This window comes from Salvelinus sp. IW2-2015, linkage group LG4q.1:29, assembly GCF_002910315.2.
Source record: "Salvelinus sp. IW2-2015 linkage group LG4q.1:29, ASM291031v2, whole genome shotgun sequence".
Taxonomy (NCBI): domain Eukaryota; kingdom Metazoa; phylum Chordata; class Actinopteri; order Salmoniformes; family Salmonidae; genus Salvelinus; species Salvelinus sp. IW2-2015.
This window is the reverse complement of record NC_036842.1, coordinates 17,343,221-17,366,016: the sequence shown is the minus strand read 5'-3', so window position 1 is coordinate 17,366,016 and position 22,796 is coordinate 17,343,221. Positions and strand designations below refer to the sequence as shown.

The window sequence follows — 22,796 nt, the reverse complement described above, 5'->3', positions numbered from 1 at the left end:
CCGTGTTCCACTACGTTCGCATTCTCCCGCCCGGGGTATGCGGCCCTGGACAACATAATGTTGACCAGTCAAAACCTGTCGCTCCGCAGAATATGCGCGCAAAGAGGATTTCAGGCACCCTTTGACTCTTTTCTCAAACATGTATCGTGTACCGTTACCAGCTTATTCTAAAATTGATAAATAAACAACCATCCTCAAGCCAATCTGCACACAATACCCATAATGCTCGAACCGGATCACCACATACCCATAATGACACACAATACCGCCACTTAGACTGACATCACAATGAGCCCGCATAATTCGAGACAAATAAGAAAAAACGATCTTTTTTAACAACATTTTTGCGCCGAACTAGTCTTAATAAGAAAAAATAACATGAAATAATAACGGATGATTTACACTTGCTTATTTAGACTCCTCTTTGCTATTAAACTCGTAATTGAGCCTCAGGTGCATCCTGTTTCCATTGATCATCCTTGAGTCCACACTGTGATTGGGAGTCCCACCGCTGCTAAAATCAATTGATTGGAATAGATTGGAAAGGCACACACCCTGTCTATATAAGGTCCCACAGTTGACAGTGCATGTCAGAGAGCAAAAACCCAGCTCATGAGGTCAAAGGAATTGGTCCGTAGAGCTCTGAGAAAGGATTGGTGTCGAGCACTGATCTGGGGTAAGGTACCAAAATTTCCCTGCAGGCATTTGAAGGTCCCCAGAACCACAGTGGGCCTCCATCAATCTTAAATGGGAGAAGTTTGGAACCACCAAGACTCTTCCTAGAGCCTGGCCCGCCAAGCAAACTGAGCAATCGGTGAAGGGCCTGGTCACGGGAGGGTGACCTAAGAACCCAAGTGGTTCCTCAGAGGTTCCGTCTTGGAGATGGGAGAACCTTCCTGAGGACAACCATCTATGCAGCACTCCACCATCAGGGCTTTATGGTAGAGTGGCCCCGACGGAAGCCACTCCTCGTAAAAGGCCCTCTTTTTGACAAAAGGCACGAAAGACCTCAGACCTGAGAAACAAGATCTTCCTCTGCGTCTGATGAAACAAAGATTGAACGTTGCCGTCACGTCTGGAGGAAACTGGCACCATCCTCCGGTAGCGCCTCAGATCCTGCTCCCATTGCCCATTACATATATCCTTGTTGCCGCTTTACACGTCTGCTGGTCCGGTTTGGTGGGTAATTCTGTCACGATCGTCTTGCTGAGAGAAAGTGGACCAAGGCGCAGCGTGTGCAAAATACATTCTCTTTATTGTAGAGAAAGGAAAAAAACACGCAACAAACACATAACAAACTGAAAACAAAACAACAAACGAATCGTGAAGCTAATGACGTAAGTGCACACACAGGCTACAAACGTACAACATAGACAATTACCCACATTAACCTAGTGCCTATGGCTGCCTTAAATATGGCTCCCAATCAGAGACAATTAATGACATCTGTCTCTGATTGAGAACCATTCAGGCAACCATAGACACAGCTAGACACCTATACTAAACACAAACCCATCTACTCTATTTAACACCCTAAACCATACAACCACCCTAGACACTACAAAAACACATACATTCCCCATGTCACACCCTGACCTAACTAAAATAATAAAGAAAACAAAGAATACTAAGGCCAGGGTGTGACACGAGCGTAACAAAGAAAAAATAAAACAAATTATAATTATATATACAAACATACAATAAAAAAATAATAATAATGAGACATTGGATCATATGGTCACCTGCCGTAGGCTACATATTCTACATTACGTGTGAAACATTATATAAGGATTATATAGAGATTCAATCAATGTGATGTGGGGGGAGATTCTCCATATAGCCAATAAAAGGTTGCCAAATTCTGTAAAATGTCTAACTTATTCCTCAAGCAGTAAGTCATTTTCTCCAGTGGGATACAACTATTAACTTCCGATAGTCACATTGCAACTGGCAGGGAGGAATCCAATTTCCATTTCAAGGCAATACATTTCTTTGACAATTGCTAGCAATATTTCTGTTAGCTTTATAGTATGGCTTTGCCTAAGATTGGTGTTAGTAAAGTTGCCCAGTAGACAGACCTCCGGGTCTAAAGGGAATGCAACCCCGTGAATTGAGGATATGGTACCGCATACCCCCTGCCAGAAACCGTGTAGTTTTGAACACTGCCAAGTGGAATGGAGGAATGTTCCTTCATCTGAGCCACATCTAAAACATAGGGAGGAGATATCAGGGTTGAACTTGTGCAGTCTAGATGGGGTGATATAGAGCTGATGGAGGAAACTAAACTGGATCAGTCTGTATCTGGAGTTCAATGTGGATGTAACACCATCCCTGCATAGGTCACTCCATAGACCCTCATCAAGATCAATACCCAGATCTTTTCCCCATCTAAGTCGGGGTTTATCTAGCCCAGGCAGTGTTAGTCCTGACATAAGAGCATCGTAAACACGGGAAATAGTCTTGAATAGTGGTTGGTCTGCGTGGCAGAGTTGTTCAATAGGTGACATCTTAGGTAGGTTCCATTGTCCCTTGAGAGTCACCCTAATAAAGTTTCGTAGTTGTAGGTAGCTAAAGAATACCACTGTTAGGCAAGTGGTATTTCTGTTTCAGCTGATCAAAAGACATAAGAACTCCCTCCTCGTAACAATGTTCCAGAAGAGTGATCCCCTTATCAGACCATGGTCTAAAGTTACTATTCTGGAAAAACATAGGAATCAATCTATTGTTCTATAAAGGGGTTTTAGGGGAAAGTAATCCCCCTCGTCCGAATAGCTCATGAAGTTTGCACCATGCCAGGACAGAATGTATGATTAAAGGGTTGTCTGTGATGGTTTTTATAGATTTTCTGTCCCATTTGTAAAACAATTCTGCCCCAGTGTCATCATTTACCTCAAGCTTTTCAATGTTCAACCATGAGGGAGAGGGACCATAGTCAAACCTCTGAGCCAGAAACCTAGACTGTGCAGCCCAGTATTACATTCTAAAATTGGGGAGGTTTAAGCCCCCTTGACTGTAATCAAGGGTCAGTTTATCCAGGCCAACCCTAGGGGTTTTGCCGTGCCAGATAAACCGTCTGGTCAGCTTGTCGAGAGAGGAAAAGAATGCTGCGGGAACAGGGATAGGGAGAGATTGAAACAGATATAGAAATCTGGGCAGGGCATGAATTTTAATTACATTGATTCTACCCAGTAGAGTGAGAGGTAAGTCCATCCATTTACAAAGGTCACCCTCCACCTTTTGCAACAAACTGGCCAGATTAAGTTTATAGAGGTTGTTCAGATTACCATCCACCATTATGCCCAYATATGTGAAGCCCATAGGCGACCATCTAAAAGGAAACTTGTGCTTGATGGTATGATGGTCAAAGACAGACAACGGTAAGATTTCGCTTTTATCAAAATTGACCTTATATCCAGAGAAAGAACTATAACACTGTAGTAGGATCTGCAAGTGAGAGAGGGAGTGTTCTGGGTTTGTTAGAAATAAGATAAGGTCGTCCGCAAAGAGTGATAATTTATGGGTATGGGGGCCCACCTCAAAGCCATGTATGTCAGGGCACGTTCTAATAGCCTCAGCCAACGGTTCGATGGCGAGGGCAAAGAGGRGGGGGCTAATTGGGCAACCTTGTCTGTTCCCCCTATAGAGAGGGAATGAGGAGGAAGTAATCCCATTGGTAGCAATCCTAGTTTAAGGAGATTTGTAGAGTGATTTTATCAAATTTACAAACACGGTACCTAAACCAAACTTTTCCAAGACGCGAAAGAGGTATGGCCATTCAACCCTATCAAAGGCCTTTTCAGCGTCGAGGGAGACTGCGACACTAGGTATTTTGTTTTTGTCAGCAAGGTGAATTCTATCAAAGAACCTTCTGAGATTATTGGAGGACAATCTATTAATTATGAAGCCAGTCTGATCTGGGTTGACCAACACGGGAAGACATGACTCCAGTCTCTTAGATAGCATCTTGGTGACCAGTTTACAATCTGTGTTAAGGAGAGAGATTGGTCTATAGGAGGCGCACTTTAGCGTGTTTTTCCCTTTCTTGTGGATTACAGTAATCACTGCTTGAGAGAAAGACTCTGGAAAGCAGTTGTCTTCCCTGGCTTTTTTAAGTACCTCCATAAGGTAGGGGACCAACAGCTCCCTACATTCTTTATAGAACTCTGGAGGGAAGCCATCCTCCCCAGGAGATTTATTAGAAGGTAAGGATTTAATGGCCTCCAACAATTCAGGAACTGAGAAGTGTTCACTCAGGCGCTCGCTGTCTTCCCCTGACAGGCATGGGAGGTTGAGAGAGGAGAGAAAGGAGTCGATCTCTGATAGATCATCGCTTGATTGGGAAGTGTAGAGGTCTTCATAGTATTTCTTAAAAGTATTATTAATTTCAGTAGGGTCGAAAGATATCTCATTAGTAAGAGTTTCTATAGCATTAATTGTCCTCTTACTTTCCTCTGCTTTCAGTTGCCATYCCAATACTTTGTGAGCTTTCTCTCCAAGCTCGTAATAACGCTGTTTTGATTTAGTGATGGCCCTCTCAGCTTGATATCTGTTCAGAATATTATATTTCAGTTTTTTATTTACCAAAAGCCTGTATAGATCTTTAGTCGGGCCTCTTTGGTAGGTTTTCTCTWGCTCTGAGATTTCAGATTCAAGGGCARTCAGTTCRGCACCGTGTTTTCTCTTCAGCCCTTTAGTATAGGAAATMATCTGTCCCCTCAGYTAGGCCTTCAATGTGTCCCAAAGAATGAAACTGTCAGGAGCGGAGGGTTTGTTTGTCAAAGTAAAAATATTGATCTGCTCTTTGATGAATGCACAAAATTCAGGTTGCTTTAGGAGTGTAGAATTTAGTCTCCATCTATATGCTCCATTTACCTTGGTAGGAATGGAGATTGATAATACCAGAGGAGAATGGTCACTAAGCAATCTGGGGAGATACTCGACATCTAACACTCTATGAAACAGTTGTGTCGATAGTAAAAAAGTTATCTATGCGTGTGTGTGTCTTGTGTGGGTGTGAATAAAAAGAGTAGTCCCTATCCTGTGGGTGCAACTGTCTCCAGATGTCTAGTAAATTGAGATCTTTCATGAATGACATGGTGAGCTTGCCGGCTTTGGTAAGAAGTGAGGGTTTATCAGAGGACAAGAACTGTATCTAAACAAAAATTTAAATCTCCTCCAACCAGTAGCCATCCTGGTGGTGCTTGAGCGACCTGAAGGAAGACATTCTGAATAAACATATGGTCATCGAAGTTAGGAGCATAAATATTCAATAGGGTCCAAGACTCTGAAAACATATGCCCCTGCACCAAAACAAACCTGCCAGAGGGATCAGAGATGGTGTTGTTGACGCAGAAGGGGATGTGTCTACTTGTCAAAATTGCAGTTCCTCTTGCTTTGGAGTTAAAAGAGGACGCAAAAACTTGTCCTACCCATTCCCTCTTCAATTTCTTGTGTTCAATAGATGTGTTTCTTGTAAAAACACAATGTCAGCCTTTCATTTCTTAAACTTAAACTCTTTTCCTTTTAATCGGGCTGTTAAGACCTTTTACGTTGAATGTGACATATTTTAGTGGATTAAGCATAGGTTGGGTTTCAAATATGTAACTGAATGGAAATCTATCATATGTAGATAGTTAGGAAATGTTTCAACTTTGGTTTGAACACAGAAGTGACCTATGTGTCTCTTTAGGAAGGAAACAATAAACATAGAAAAAAGGGGGAAAAAATAAAGAATCCCACCCACCCCGATTGTCAGACTAAAACAACAATCTAAAATCAAAAACATGAATACACTTGTAGAGGATACGTTGCTGCTGCGTTCCATCTTGCTCTTACTAGCTAAACCTTGGCGTAAACTAAAACCTGCGAGCTCTCTAAATTGAAAACAACGTTGTGAATAGACCTTTAATGGCTGGAATATTACTGCCCAAGGTAAGGGCTGCTTGAGTCTCTTTTCGAAAGATTAACATAAATGAGGGGGAAAGCATGGGCTAAACCCACTTATTGCTTCGCCAGTGGATATGGACTAAACAAAATATACTCTCCTGTAAATGTAATAGAACTCACCCGGAAAGAATACGGTTAGTTGAAAATGTACAAAATTATAGCGACGCGAGGATATCAGCGGTTCAGTCCGGATTAAGAGAAACAAACAAACTGCATCTTATCCCCAGAGAGAACCGTCCGGCTCAGACGTTGTTCAGTTTCTTTGAGAAAGTGTACACTTCTTCCCGGTGTGTTGAAGAGATGGCTTCGGCCTTTGTACTGAACTTTCATCTGCGCAGGGTGGATGAGGTAGCCGGTGATGTTCTTCTCCTTCAGTGCTTTGGCGGCAGGTCTGAACTGCTTGCGACGTCTGGCGAGATCCGCGCTCATATCCGGGAAAAGGCRGACCCTCTMGCCAWCYATGGTGATGTCCCCTTTGGCTCTTGCGAGTTGCAGTATCTTCTCTCTGTCTTGGAAACGGAGGAACCTGATCAGGACGGCCCGTGGGGGCTCATCTGGCCYGGGTTTCGGCGCTGATGTTCTGTGGGCGCYTTCGATTTCCAGTGGCTTGGTGAAGTTGATTATGCCTAGGACATCCGGGATCCATTGAGTGAAGAAACGGACCGGGTCACGGCCCTCGCTGTCCTCTTTCAATCCCACCACACGGATATTACTACGTCTGCTCTGGTTCTCCATCTGATCTACCTTGTTTTTGAGGTAGGCATTGTRCTTTTGCAGTTGTATCAAGACCTGGTCATGTCGAGCGATGSTATCTTCAACTGTGCTAATGCGCAACTCTGCCTCAGTCGTTCTCAAAAGGAGATCATTCATGGAGGATTTCAGGTCGTCAATGGAAGAATGGAGTTCAGCCGATTTCTTATCAATTTTCATAGAAAGACCTTTGTTACCATCCTGAATTTCCCGGAGGAGAGTAGCCAGCATGTCGGCAGGCTCGCAAGAGGCTGGAACTGTTGTCTGAGTTATGAGGGCTAATGCTAATCTTGCTAGCTGTAGCGTTGTCGTTATCTTGGGAATCAACAACGTTTTGGTCGTCCTTCTTGCCTCTCGGTCGGAGGTCCATGGCTCCAATTTATCAGCCGATGTTAGAATATTGTTTCAACGTTGTTATTTAGGTAATAATAGAATAACTTTGAAGAGCTCGGTTTGTCAACGTCTGCTCAGCTCCGCGGCATCACGTGCTCCCCTAATTGACCTTCTTGCAGTTCCTACCGCTTCCACTGGATGTCAACAGTCTTTAGAAATTAGTTGAGGGTTTTTCCTTTGTGTAATGAAGAAGTACGGCCATTTTGAATCAGGGTCACTTGAAGTGTCCTGTTAGAGGCGCGTGACCAGAAAGCATGCTACAGATTGTTTTAATCCTGTATTGAACACAGATCATCCAGTCTTCAATTTTATCGATTATTTACGTAAAAAAATACCTAAAGTTTTATTACAAAAGTAGTTTGAAATGTTTTGGCAAAGTTTACAGGTAACTTTTGAGATATTTTGTAGTCATGTTTCACGAGTTGGAACCGGTGTTTTTCTGGATCAAACGCGCCAAATAAATTGACATTTTGGATATATATCGACAGAATTAATCGAACAAAAGGACCATTTGTGATGTTTATGGGACATATTGGAGTGCCAACAACAGAAGCTCGTCAAAGTTAAGGCATGAATTATATTTTTATTTCTGCATTTTGTGTCGCGCCTGCAGGGTTGAAATATGTTTATCTCTCTTTGTTTACAATGGTGCTAACTCAGATAATAGCATCGTTTGCTTTCGCCAAAAAGCCTATTTGAATTCTGACATGTTGGCTGGATTACACTTTGAAGATTTTTCGTTCCCAGATTAAACTGCCTCGTACTCAATTCTTGCTCGTACAATATGCATATTATTATTACTATTGGATAGAAAACACTCTCTAGTTTCTAAAACCGTTTGAATTATTTCTCTGAGTGAAACAGAACTCATTCTGCAGCTCACTTCCTGTCAAGAAGTGAGATTTCTGAAATTGAGGTCTCTGTTCCAGGGTCGGTTTATAAATTCCCTTATAAGCTATGGGGCTACATGCACTGCATACGCCTTCCCCTAGATGTCAGTAAGCGGTGAGACTTTGAATGGAGCGGATAGCACCATCTGGGGGAGTATAAAACCTCTTGGAACGGAAGTACCGACCTTTTCGACGAGGCGCCTGACGCATGAGCTACACCGGCATGACGTCTTCAAAAGCTTTCGGTTTAGCAGTTCTATATCTCCGGCTCTGATTTAATTTGTTTTTTGTCTTAAAAACTTCATAAGGTAGTTAATTTAAACCGACTTATAGCAGTTTATAGCAGTTTATTGCGATTTTCTGGAGTTTCTTTGTCAGGCGTTATCACGAGTTGGGCARCTCTCCGGTACATCGGCGTTAGCAGCTAATTTCTACAGGAGTAGAGGACATCTTTCAACCAAAAGACGATTGTTCTGGACAAAGGACCACTTGCCCAAGATTCTGATGGAAGATCATCCAAAAGTAAGAGCTATTTAATGATGTTAATTCGTATATCTGTGAAAGATGTAAAATTATTAGTCCGCCATTGATTTAGGCATGGTCTCGCTGTAACGCACGCTGAATGTCGAGTAACGTTAATTTTAAAAATCTAACACAGCGGTTGCATTAAGAACTAATGTGTCTTTCATTTGCTGTCCAACCTGTATTTTTTAGTCAAGTTTACGATTAGTTATCGATTAGATTAGGTGCCTCTCAAGATGGCGCGGGCCAGATTGCCTGAAATGTTGCTACTAATCACATTGTATAACCACGATTTGTGCTGCTAAATATGCACATTTTCGAACAAACCTATATGCATTGTGTAATATGATGTTACAGGACTGTCATCTGATGAAGTATATCAAGGTTAGTCAAAAATTATATATCTTTTGCTGGATTGTTACGATCGCTAACCTTTGCTACTGGTAAACGGCTTGTGTTTCCGGCTATTGTGGTAAGCTAATATAATGCTAAATTGTGTTTTCGCTGTAAAACACTTAAAAATCTGAAATATTGGCTGGATTCACAAGATGTTGGTCTTTCATTTGCTGTACGCTGTGTATTTTTCAGAAATGTTTTATGATGAGTATTTCTGTATTTGACGTTGGTCTCTGTAATTATTCTGGCTGCTTCGGCACTATTTCAGATTTCTGCTGCAATGTAGAACTGTGATTTATACCTGAAATATGCACATTTTTCTAAAAAAACATATGCTATACAATAAATATGTTATCAGACTGTCATCTGATGAAGTTGTTTCCTGGTTAGTGGCTATATATATCTTTATTTGGTCGAAATTGTGATAGCTACCTATGCAGTAAAAAAATGGTGGGAAAGAAAGTTGTGTCTTTTGCTATCGTGGTTAGCTAATAGATTTACATATTTGTGTCTTCCCTGTAAAACATTTTAAAAATCAGAAATGATGGCTGGATTCACAAGATGTGTATCTTTCATCTGGTGTCTTGGACTTGTGATTTAATGATATTTAGATGCTAGTATTTACTTGTGACGCTATGCTAGGCTATGCTAGTCAGCTTTTTTACGTGTGGGGGGTGCTCCCGGATCCGGGATTGGGACCAATTAGAAGTTAATGAAAGTTTGATTTTTATAGTATTTTATTTTAATTTGGCGCGCTGCATTTTCTCTGGCTTTTGGCCAAGTGAGACAGTAGCGTCCCGCCCAAACTCAGATTTTGGGATATAAATATGAACTTTACCGAACAAAACATACATGTATTGTGTAACATGAAGTCCTAGGAGTGTCATCTGATGAAGATCATCAAAGGTTAGTGATTAATTTTAACTCTATTTCTGCTTTTTGTTACTCCTCTCTTTGGCTGGAAAAATGGCTGTATTTTTCTGTGACTTGGCTCTAACCTAACATAATCGTTTGCTGTGCTTTCGTCGTAAAACCTTTTTGAAATCGGACACTTTGGCTGGATTTACAACAGGTGTATCTTTAAAATAGTGTGAAATACTTGTATGTTTGAGGAATTTTAATTATGAGATTTCTGTTGTTTTGAATTTGGCGCCCTGCAATTTCACTGGCTGTTGGTTAGGTGGGACGCTACCGTCCCACATATCCCAGAGAAGTTAAGACGCTATGAGGCTTCATAAGAGATGATACACCCTTACCATCACGATATGTCTATAGTGCATGGAGTGCCTCTGTAGTAGGGCTCTGATGTAAATTGTACATGATTGATTTCTATGGGGAATATCTGAGTCTGTGCTTTACCTGCCCTTCCTCTGCAGAGAACTGGCCTTGGAGATCCACACCATCTTTAGCATGGTCACGTTGTTCAGGGCATCAAAGGACTTCTGTGATGGGGAAACAATCACATATCAAGATTTGCTATTCCGTCGGGGGAGGGGTGCAGTAGACTCTTGTTTTCAAAGTAATCCTAACCTCTTTAACTTTTCCTGCGTCGATGACAAACACCACATCGTTGACGGTAATACTCGTCTCTGCGATGTTGGTGGAGAGAATCTGAGGAAGAGAGGAAAAGACTTGATGTCTGAACAAGAAGATGGTATTTTGCTTCAAGGAACACTTTGGGCCCCAGAAGTTTCTTTGTGAAACTGTTCTTTTGTGTGATAGTCAGCACAGCCGATGTAAAAATATACTCACTATTTTCCGGACCCCAGCAGGGGTGTTCTTCAGCACTTTCTTCTGATCGGAGGTCTGCATGTTGGAGTGGAGTGTGAAGACCTGGTATCTATAATGAAACACACAGATCTGAGGTTCTAGATATGGTTCAGACAGTACAAAAATAGAAAATCTCTTCATTGTCTCTTCCAAATAATCTACATTTCTTCTATAAAAAATATATTTGGCCATTTTTGTCAATATAATGATGCTTCCTAATCTGACTTGCAAATGTGTACATTTACATTTGGGTTGCGTATGCAGGAACATGAAGTAACATCATGGAAGTGAGCATCAAATTAGAACAATAATTGTGAATAGACTGATCAGAATAAGACACAAATAGACAAGAGCTATGTTGAAATACTGATGGCCCAATTAAACTATGTTGAGAGGGACACGTTGCTCTCGCCACTCATTATACTGATGGTACCTTTGGGAGTGGTCTGCAAATCTTTTATCGTCGTACAGGATACGGTCCATCAGACCCACTATTTCATCGTATCCGGGGAGGAAGATCAACACCGCACCTGACATGAAAAGATTTGAAATCAAATCAAACTACATGTTCAATACAATCAAGGGAAAAATGTACACTGCCACGTCGAGAGGTGGGATATAAGGACTTGCCTAGTTAAATAAAGGTTAATTAAAAAAATTCAACATTTAAAAAAGGATCTAGCTACATTTTTGTCATTGCCCTGTTCTGTTCAATGTTCTCTACCTATATAGTACTCTAAATACCCAAATTCATGTTGTTAAGTTCAATAGAATAGAAGATAAAAATTGCTGACACCATTCAAAACAATAAGGGTTTGGAACTTTAAAGCCAATTAGCTCAGAATTATCTTTTTGCAGATAGAACCTTAGAACACCAAGCTCTCGACTTTGGGTCAAACAATTAGAAAAGTTTTAAAAATACAATACCATTCAGTAGTCACTAGATAAGACTATCAAGTAGTCGTTAGATAACACTCGTCAAGTAGTCACCACACAAGACTATCTGTAGTCACCTACAGAAGACTATCAAGTAGTCACTAGACAAGACAATCTCTCACCTTCCTCAGAGCTGGTGCAGATGTTTTGCAGCAGGTGCATGATGAGGTCCAGGTCCACCCTCTCGTCATCAAAGCTGTGGTGGTATTCCTTGAGAAGCTCCTGGTCCTCCGGGCTCATCTCTGTGGTGGCTGCCTGCACCAGGGACCACTCGTCCAGCTTCCCCGCCTCCAGGGATGAGCTGCCAAGGAAGGGAGTATTTCTGTTATCATCCTCAAACAAAGGCAGGGTTTTCACATATAGCCATTCATAACAATGATACAGTGATAAATGGTGCTCTTACAGGTAGGAATCTAGTAGGTCCACCACCTCTGCCTGCTGGAAGTGCTTGGCCCAGTCCAGTACTGTCCTGAAACGAACCAAATACTGATCAATATTTCAGACTCATTCATGGTGTATAGAGTAAATTAAAAGAGGATGCATTTATACAGTTATTCAAAGAACCCTTACCAGCCATTGGAGGCCTTGATTCTGACGCTGGCTCCCATACTAAGCAGCTGCTCAATCTGACTGAGGAAGCCTCGACCTGCTGCCACCATGAGGGGAGTGGCGCTTGTCTCACTGTGCATGTAGTCCACTGAGAAGCAGGAGGAGGACATATCAGGCTTGGAACTACTGGGAATATTACTCTCAACTCTTGGGATTACATTTTTTTTTATTTATTACATTTTTGATTATGTTGGTGTCATCATTTCATACACAAATAAAATAGAGATACAAGAGTAAACTGGGGCACATAGGTTTTGTATGCGTCCTTAACTATCTTACCGCTGACGTTCTCACTAAGGATGAGATTGAAGAGCTGGATGAAGGCATCAGCGTCCTGGTTGAGGAAGATGTCTGAGATGCAGGCATCCATCTCCTTCAGCAGCCACGGGTCCAATGACGCCACATCTTTCTCATTCTGAAACAACACATCCTGTATCAGACTGATAGCAAACCCAGTGCCACTTAGTAAGAACCAGGAAATAATATCCCCTGTGACATTGGTGAACTCAATCATGAGGTGCAATAATAATTAGTGGCATCTCTTCAGCCCATTCAGAGTACATTCTGAAAATAACTGAAGCAACTGGGAGAAAATAACATAGAAAACTAGGATATTGAGAAATGAGCATGGCCCCCATATCCAACCCAAACTAACTGTTGTTCTCACCAGCTGGTTGAAGACACTGTCCCCTCCATCATCCAGCAGGTCGTTCTCCTGGAGGACACAGGAGGCTGAGGTCTTATCCCTCTGGGGCTCCTGGCGGGAGCCGCCCTCCTGGACCTTACACCACTCTGTCAGGGACGTCTGCTGCTTCTCCTCTGCCAGGGACAACACACACATGCACTTGTTCAGTCTGGGAGACATTGGACATGAGTCCAAAACAGTGTTCAGAAATCAAAATGGAAATCAAGCAAACCAGGATTAAGAGAAGGTTGGTAGTTACCCCTCTGAATCTCCTTTTTGTATTTCATCATGTCTTTGTTTGCATAACCCGTTGTCTTCAAGATGTCTTCCAGGAAGAGTTGCTTCACCTCAAATGGTCTTCCTTTGACTAGATCAAAAAAGTATTCTTACTTTGCCATTTATTAATTTAATTTAAGAAATCAGTGCTTGCAGGACCAGTCATGACAAGCATTAGCCCTATCCATACAGATGTCTTTCCCTGCAATTACCTGGCTTTTGCAGGTAACGGTTTCACTGATGAATCCCGGTCCCAATTTCAGATGAGTATATTAGGTGATTCTGTAGTGATTTCTGTACTCTCCTCTCTGTATGTGGCTTATCCAAACAGACGGGTTGACTTACTGTGGATGACGGGACAGGAGCTGAAGTAGCGGAGGAACAGCTCCACATCCAGGGCAGCACTGGACAGGATGAGCTTCAGATTTGGCATCGTCTGGAGCATGTCCCTCATCTTGATCAGCAGGAAGTCACTTAGGCCGTCCCGCTCGTGAACCTCGTCCTGATTGGACAAGAGGCATGAAGTATCATATTGATGTGCATTCATACAGTAAAAGCTGTGAACTATAACAAAAGGGTCACAGTAACTTTTACTCACCACAATGACATGAGTAACAGTGGACATTGTGGCGTCTCCAGCCATCAGTGTTCTCAGCAGGACTCCGCTGGTGCAGAAGGTCAGCAGCGTCTTAGGAGAAACTCTGAGGGGGCAAACAAATCAAATCAAATTTTATTTGTCACATGCGCCAAATACAACAGGTGTAAACCTTACCATGAAATGCTTACTTACAAGCCCTCAACCAACAATGCAGTTCAAGAAATAGAGTTAAGAAAATATTTGCTAAATAAACTAAAGTAAAAAATCGAACAAAAATTAACACAAGATTACATAACAATAACGAGGCTATATAGAGGGGTACCGGTACCGAGTCAATGTGCGGGGGTACAGGTTAGTCGAGGTAATTTGTACAGGGGTAAAGTGACTATGCATAGATAATAAACAGCGAGTAACAGCAGTGTAAAAACAAAGGGGAGGGGTACCACCTGCCGTGCGGTAGCAGAGAGGACAGTCTATGACATGGGTGACTGGAGTCTTTGACCATTTTTTGGGCCTTCCTCTGACACCGCCTAGTATATAGGTCCTGGATGGCAGGCAGCTTGGTCCAAGTGATGTATTGGGCCGTACGCACTACCTTCTGTAGCGCCTTACAGTCGGATGCCGAGCAGTTGCCATACCAGGCGGTGATGCAACCGGTCAGAATGCTCTCGATGTTGCAGCTGTAGAACTTTTTGAGGATCTGGGGACCCATGCCAAATCTTTTCAGTCTCCTGAGGGGGAAAATGTGTTGTTGTGCCCTCTTCATGACTGTTTTGAAACTCTCTACCCATTCCACTACAGCCCCGTTTATGTTAATAGGGGCCTGTCTGGCCTTCCTTTTCCTGTAGTCCACGATCATCTCCTTGGTCTTGCTCACATTGAGGGAGAGGTTGTTGTCCTGGCATCACACTGCCAGGTCTCTGACCTCCTCACTATAGACGGTCTCATTGTTGTCGGTGATCAGGCCTACCACTGTTATGTCGTCAGCATCATCAGGAAGTCCAGGATCCAGTTGCAGAGGGAGGTGTTTAGTCCCAGGGTCCTTAGCTTAGTGATGAGATTTAATTAATTTCCGCACAGTAGCCCAGTGAACGTAGACAGAGTTAGTGCCTCCCTTCCTCCCTCGCTCTCCTCCTACCTGCTCTCCAGGCGGATCTGGTAGCCAATGGTCTGACCGATGCTCTCCCCTCTCTCTGCTGCAACCCGCTCCGCCACAGCGATGGCAGCCAGACGCCGGGGCTGCGTGCAGAAGATACGACAGGGGATCCCATTTCGGCTGCAGTCGTCCAGGAGGAACTGTGGGATCTGGAATGGCAAAACAATTACTTTCTAGCTGATCAGGAACTTACAAATGTAATACCTTTATCATACCAATGCAAAACCTTTGTAGAGCATAAGAACAGCACAATCCCATATTTGGACAGTGACGTAAAACGTTTCTCCCCCTCACCTGTGTAGTTTTCCCCGAGCCGGTCTCCCCCACCACTAGGACCACACGGTTGTCTTTGATGACCTGGACAATCTCCTCCTGGCGCTCGTACACAGGCAGTGAGCGGCGGAAGAAGTCTAGCTCAGACGGGCCCCTCCTCTTGGGCACCTGGGGGATGCCATTGTTGAGCCGCCCGCTGGTCCTGTTCTTGTCACGGCTGCTCTCTGGTGGAGAAAAAAAAGAGGGGCAGGGGAATGTTTATACTTTGTATTGTCAATACATATTGTTAACGCCTTGATAGTTTATTCATTCATTAGTACATTGACATTAAAAACCTAAAGTTTGGCAAGGTCTCCCATTGATATCAATGCATTATTAACCCTGAGATGTAACTGCGACTCACCAGCCTCCATGGCCACAGACAGGCCTCTCTCAGTGTGAGGCAGTAGGTCTCTGCACTCCTTGTTGGTGATGGGGAACCTCTGCAGCAAGCTGCGCACCACATGCTTGGAATTGTGGGAAAGGTTGAAAGTCATGACGGACTGGGCCGTCTCTGAGCCATCCTTCTTTCTGATAGTGAGGGTGCGGCTTGATCCTTTTCTGAAAATGAATGAAATAGGCTGTTAGGCTTGAAGCACAGCACACTAGTAAACCTGAGGGAGGCTTTTAGGGAGTTAGAACTTACGCTACAATGCCGGGGAGGGATACACAAACTGTTCTACTCAAGTTCCGCTTGAACACTGAGTGTATAAAACATGCTCTTTCCATAACATAGACTGACAAGGTGAATCCAGGTGAAAGCTATTATCCCTTATTGATGTCACTTGTTAAATCCACTTCAATCAATGTAGATGAAGGGGAGGAGACAGGTTAATGGATTTTTAAGCCTTTATGACAATTGAGACATGGATTGTGTATGTGTGCCACTCAGAGGGTGAATGGGCAAGACAAAATATTGTAGTGCCTTTGAACGGGGTATGATAGTAGGTGCCAGGTTTGAGTGCGTCAAGAACTGCAATGATGCTGGGTTTTTCCACACAACAGTTTCCCATGTGTATCAATACTGGTCCACCACCCACAGGACATCCAATCAACTTGACATAACTGTGGGAAGCATTGGAGTCAACATGGGCCAGCATCCTTGTGGAATGCTTTTGACACCTTGTAGGTCCATGTCCCGACGAATTGAGGCTGTACTGACAGAAAAAGGTGGTGCAACTCAATATTAGGAAGGTTTTTGTAATGTTTTGTACACTCAGTGTATATGGGAGTATCTTAGATTGACCTAAAGACTATAGACGGGTTGGCTGACAACATTACCAAAAACATTATACGCACGCATTGATGTGGCCAGAAGCCGTGTGTTTGTTATGATTATGAACGGTCAGATAGCTAGCAACAATGACAATAAGCTGCTATGTGGGGAATCATAGGTGGCTCGTTTCAGCTCATTGTATCTTGTTATTGATATCATGTCTTGTTTTGACTGATTTCATGTCAATGCTAATATGGCAAAAATTCAGTAGTTAACTATCAACTCTAACCATGTATTTGAGAGACAACAAGTGCTCATTGTGCAAATGTATTTATGTTTTCAATAAACATGGAGCCAAAATATAGTTTACATGTTGTCAACAATTTAAGACAACCTCGTCTGTTAAGCCCCATAGTTGCGCACAAGTCGGTTTTGTTGCTAAACAACTAACCTGGCTATGGGCTCTGATATCCCTCATATCAATTTGGATAGCTCACCCTCTGCTTTTAGAGATATATCCCAGGGACTGCGCAAAGCGATGGATGAAGGCCCTCTCAGTACTGGACAGGGAGGAAGGAAACTCAATTTCTGTAAAAAAAAGAATATGTATAATACATAATATAATACACATTTCTCCACGAATCATCACTTCATCAGCATGAGTAGAAGGACCATTTTCTCTTACCTTTTTGCTCACTGTACTGAAACCTTTCAAGAGAGATGTTCACAGCAATCTTAACTTCTTCATCGATGCGTATGTCTTTCAGCCCTTTGCCCCTGGGCCCTCCACTACCAGAGTGTTTGGAGTGGCCCATGGCAGGCTTGGGGGAGGCAGTACTGGGACGTGACATGATGCACTGTAGAACACAAGAGTTCATCAAATGTAGCTAATGAGCAACCTAGTTTACAACAATACATTGCAATCTCTCTAGATGACTGTCACATGTTACTTGAACTAACTAGAGACAAAGGGTAGAGTGTCATTTCAGGAAGCCATGACACCTACCATCTCAGATTGTTCTGAAATGGTTTCTGCAGAAAGATTAGCATTCCTTTAAAATTATTTTGTTTAAATATAATTTGAACTCTGAGAAATTAAGCTAATTGATTGCACCTAAATTGGCCCTTTTACTTTATAGGATTCACATAATTTTAAATGAATATTGTACCTAACATCCGATTTGGACCAAACGTCATGCTACCAATGAGTGAGACATGAGGAATCCAAAGAAATTGTCAAAAGCAACCTACGGACCCCCCACACCATGCCCACCCCAATGGCCAGTATACAGTATCAGTTCCCGATGTCTGACAAGTAGTATGAAGCTGCAGCTAGAAGTATTGTTTCTTCATACTAAGTAATGCACAGAAGGGTGCTGAGGGGAGGATGGCTCATAATAATGGCTATAATGGAGTGAATGGAATTGTATCAAACACATGCAAACCATATGTTTGCTACCATCCCATTTATTCCGTTCCAGCCATTACTATGAGCCTGTTCTCCCCAATGAAGGTGCCACCAGCCAGCAGTAAATTTGGTGATGGTTATTTTCCCCTGTTCAGAGAAATTAGTCATTGAAGTTAATGCACCATCATACAACCTGATATTACCAGGTATTATTAACCACTAGACAGTGCTGTTCCTGCTCTTTGTTGAAAAAAGTGTGATGAATCCCCCTCCCCCTCAATGTTAATTCAAGACAGAACATTCAAATTATAATGATTTATAAACGTGGGGGAAGAATTCAAGTTAGAACATTTTATTTGCCCAAACACATCATAAGAAAACAAATAACAGCATTGAGGACTTCTCATTCCTCATTTCATACTTTCACTTTCTTTCTTTCGTCAGTGCATCTTCTATTGCAGTGATGTCGCTACATCCCAAATGATTGCAGTGGTTGGTGCCTTATATCCCATTTATGCTTGATCCGAAAATGTGGTCGGAGTCTTCGTTTGGAAGGTGTGACGTAATTGAGTAGCCTCTGGAGGCATGAAGAGGCAAAATCAAGCTCCGTACCGCATCGCTGTGCACCTCTCAAATTTACTAACAATGCGGAGGGCTCCATATAACTCCGCATTGACATAATTAGTTTATATTTATCTTTATTTTACCTTTATTTAACTAGGCAAGTCAGTTAATAAGAACAAATTCTTATTTTCAATGGCGGCCTAGGAACAGTAGGTCGGGGCGGAACCTCCTGTATAAAACACAAACTCAATTCCTTGACAACTTTCTTCACAATAGCTCTGCTATTGTATGAAAGCCCTGAAGTCTGCATTACAGTAAATGCTGTATGGCCTCGTCAGACGTCGGATTGACCATGCAGAGCCTTTTAATGGTGCAGCTGATTTCCCAGACGACTCAAACTGAATTCTTCCGGTGCTCTGTTCGCTACATACTTCAAATCAAATCAAATCAAATCAAATTTTATTAGTCACATACACATGGTTAGCAGATGTTAATGCGAGTGTAGCGAAATGCTTGTGCTTCTAGTTCCGACAATGCAGTAATAACCAACAGTAATCTAACCTAACAATTCCACGCTACTACCTTACACACACACACAAGTGTGAAGGGATAAAGAATATGTACATAAGATATATGGATGAGTGGTGGTACAGAACGGCATGGTAGATGTCAGTAGATGGTAGAGAGTACGGTTAACATATGAGATGAGTACGCTGTAGGGTAATGTAAACATAAAGTGGCATAGTTTAAAGTGGCTAGTGGTACATGTATTGCATAAAGATGGCAAGATGCAGTAGATATATATAGAGTACAGTATATACATATGAAGATGGGTATGTAGGGTATATATAAACATTGTATATTAAGTGGCATTGCTAAGTGGCTAGTGGTACATTTTACATAATTCATCAATTCCCATTTTTAAAGTGGCTGGAGTTGAGTCAGTATGTTGCAGCCGGCCGTAAATGTTAGTGGTGGCTGTTTAACAGTCTGATGGCCTTGAGATAGAAGCTGTTTTTCAGTCTCTCGGGTCCCTGCTTTGATGCACCTGTACTAGACTGCCTTCTGATGATAGCGGGGTGAACAGGCAGTGGCTGGGTGGGTTTCGTTTGTCCGTGATGAGGTCTTTAACTGAGCCTTTTTTTACCTGTTTGACTATCAAGGGTGGTGTACGGGGTGTCCTGGAGGGCAGACTGCCATCGTTGAAGTCGTTTGTGGTGACAAGGGGCGTTGTACAAAACAAAGTCATCAACTATTGGATCATCTCTAACAAATCAGAGGATCAAAGCCAATTAAATTTTTTCTAAATGCCGCTTTACCCATGTGTGTTCTGGCTCTAGCCCAACCCATCGATTTTTGAGACCAATCAGAGCGGTTAGAATGTGTTTGCGTTCTAGAAATTGTCTGGGAGGTACTCAGATCCAGACTCATTGCGGAAAAGAAAGTAACGTCCGTGGGCCTGGCGTAGCGTTTGGCCGGAGCAAGGAGTTTGGGTAGCCAGGCAGATGATGCTTGTTTTTGGTACATAACGTGTCCACTCGGTTTCGCCAAGAAAATGACCTTGCTGGATAACTTGGATGTATGAATTTCACATTTACGTCCATGCTTCCATCCGTGTCCACTCTGTTTCGCCAAGAAAATGACCTTGCTGGATAAGTTGGATGCATGAATTTCACATTTACGTCCATGCTTCCATCATCCACAGCATCTGCAATTCCAATCCAGTACTCACCATCATAGCAGCAAACTAGAAAATCAAATGCTTACACATTACACATTGAGAGTCTTCAAAGTAGCAACCCGTTGCCTTGATGACAGCATTGCACACTCTTGGCATTCACAAGGGGGCGGAAGGTAGCCTAGTGGTTAGAGCATTGAGCCAGTAACCGAAAGGTTGCTGGATCGAACCCCCGAGCTGACAAGGTAAAAATCGTTCTGTCCCTGAACAAGGCTGTTCCCCGGTAGGCCGTCATTGTAAATAAGAATTTGTTCTTAACTATTTAAATAAAGGTATACATATAAAGTAGTTACAATAGCTAGCAAACTGTTAGCTAGCCATCACCTGAGCCATGTAGCTTACTAGTTATAGGTAAAATAGCTCGTGACAATTGTGTTAATTTAGCTGACGTTAGCGAACTACAGCACCTAGTATCTCAGAAATATAACTAGCTAAGTTAGCTAGCCACTAGCTGCAAGCAAAAAACAAGCTAGCTAGCTATCGTTAGCCAGTTAATATAGTTATAGCTACAGAGATATAACAAACGTGTCATTGAGCTTTATCCATTATTTAGTAAATTATAGATGCATCTCATAATGTTTTAACTGTAAGTAACATGTAACTAGCTAGGTAATACCTTTTTCTATGTCAGATTCCCGCTCGTGCGCCTGCAGAAGTTCGCAAACACTGCATTGATGATACATCACAGACACCGCTAAGGGGTGCGTCTCAATAAGTTGGGCATCCTCAACTCCTTCCACTACTTCGTCTGTAAAACGTTCCAGTTATGATTTTAGAACAAGCCTGGACTTGTCTACTCCGTAAACTGTATTATGTCACTGTCAATGCCAGAAGCAACCCATACTTACAAGGGAAACACTTTTCACGCCATTTCGATAACGAAGTAATTTTTTCGTAGCAGGTTAGGAGAACGTATGCAGCAGGTTGGGAGAATGAGCGTAGCAGGTTATTAGGATACAGACTGAGGTTACGGTTATGAAAAGAGTTGGGTTTAGCGAAAAGGCTTAACGAAAATCACTTAATGTTGAAGTTGCGTGAAAAGAGTGCCCCACCTACTTCTAAACTCATGTGTTGATCTGAAAGGTTTAGATAGTACTGAATAGGAGGCGTAACAAATGCTACACATTTGTGACACAATAGGACCCCACGTTTTGGTCAGTGTTTCCCAGGGGACTCTAGTGTGAAATAGTGTAAAAGGTATTGTAACGACCCTGGGTTTATATGCGCGGAAATCGACTCTGCCGCTCGAGCATGCTTTTGCAGCACAGTCGATAGCGCGCCGGACCTCGGGCTAGAAGAGACCTGCTCCCTGCTGTTTCATTACATTGGTGTCAGAAGTGTAAACCCAGGGTCGTTACAGTATAAAACCACCCCTTCCTTCATTCTCTGCTCTTCTGCCTTACCCTATTCTATCCTTTTAAAACGTAGATGAGGTCTCCCCCTCCTGGACATATGCTGTAGGCATACTGTTGATTATACCTTTTCTAACAGCAGAATACTTGAGTGTACACTGTCATGAGGTGTTATTTTTGTATTAATTGAAACCATAAGAAATCTGTAAAGAAGCTTTTACTGTCAATTGATGTCAAACCCCTGAGCATCTACTTTGTTTTTAAAAAATGTGTGGAGAATCAATTGTGCTAAGCAATAGCTCCTCTCCACCACATCCATCCCACTTTAAAGGCCACTTCCACCACTTTTCAACCTCATTTTTATTATCTCCAGCATAATACAAGTGTTATGTGAAAACGGCACATTTCTACAATAATATTAAGTTAAAAAGTTAGACTCGATGACATCATCAAAAGTTTAAACATTTGAATAACAGTGATTTTCAAACACTATGAGATTTGCAGTGACTTGGGGAGCTAGAAACTCATTGCAGGTTTTGAAAATCACAGTTTGTTTAACTTTTTTAATCCTACCCTGTGATGTCACAGAAGTATTTTTTAGGACCTTTCTTCATATCTTTTTAACCACATATCATAGAAACATGCTATTTTCACATATTTAGACACTGGTTTGGTGGTGGAGATAATGAATATGAGGTTGAAAATTGTCGGAATTGCCTTTTAACCTTGCTTAAATATAAGCAATTGTTGATGTAGACATAATCTGTCTGATCTGAGTCACAGCACAAATGTAGGAGGTGGAAGGATGAAAGCAGAGGTTCTTTGGTGAACTACGGTGGTGGGACCTTGTCTGAGATGTGATTCCTCGACCAGAAGGCACCTAGGAGTCAGCTCAGTGGGCTAAATGCAAAGTCACGCAGACACCCAGGCTCACTACCTTGTCAGTAGACTTACAGCAGTAAAACCAGGAGCTGAGTGGTCAGTGAAAGGCAGAGTAGAGTACAAAAGGGGGAAAGATCCATCCTCCCATCCACCAACTACATCTGGACCCCTTTTGTGATAGCAAATTCATCAGGGACCCCCTCATAATCAGAACACAACTCGAGTGACATAAAAAATAGCATACAATGACTTCGGCAGTGCTTGGCTGGTCAAACCACGTCTCGGCCCTGGGAAGGAACATTTTAAAGGCCCAATTCTCAGTTTTCAACTTAATTTTAACCACGGCAGGTAGCCTAGCAGTTAAGAGCATTGGGCCAGTAAACGAAAAGTCACTGGG

At 42.4% G+C, this 22,796-nt stretch overlaps 1 protein-coding gene across 1 annotated transcript in view; it reads right to left on the bottom strand.

The window, feature by feature from the left end:
• The window catches only part of LOC111961571 (3'-5' RNA helicase YTHDC2-like), a 46,510-nt gene extending 24,557 nt beyond the window's left edge, over positions 1 to 21,953 (bottom strand). Inside the window, 18 exon segments of the mRNA XM_023983951.3 lie at positions 10,257 to 10,339; positions 10,428 to 10,508; positions 10,650 to 10,737; positions 11,101 to 11,197; positions 11,726 to 11,904; positions 12,007 to 12,072; positions 12,174 to 12,300; positions 12,492 to 12,627; positions 12,880 to 13,031; positions 13,157 to 13,264; positions 13,519 to 13,675; positions 13,772 to 13,874; positions 14,910 to 15,076; positions 15,222 to 15,424; positions 15,604 to 15,800; positions 16,953 to 17,043; positions 17,141 to 17,312; positions 20,782 to 21,953. Of these exon segments, the coding sequence (XP_023839719.1) occupies positions 10,257 to 10,339; positions 10,428 to 10,508; positions 10,650 to 10,737; positions 11,101 to 11,197; positions 11,726 to 11,904; positions 12,007 to 12,072; positions 12,174 to 12,300; positions 12,492 to 12,627; positions 12,880 to 13,031; positions 13,157 to 13,264; positions 13,519 to 13,675; positions 13,772 to 13,874; positions 14,910 to 15,076; positions 15,222 to 15,424; positions 15,604 to 15,800; positions 16,953 to 17,043; positions 17,141 to 17,306 (2,201 nt within the window). The 5' untranslated portion in view covers positions 17,307 to 17,312; positions 20,782 to 21,953.
• Between the last annotated feature and the right edge of the window lie 843 nt (positions 21,954 to 22,796).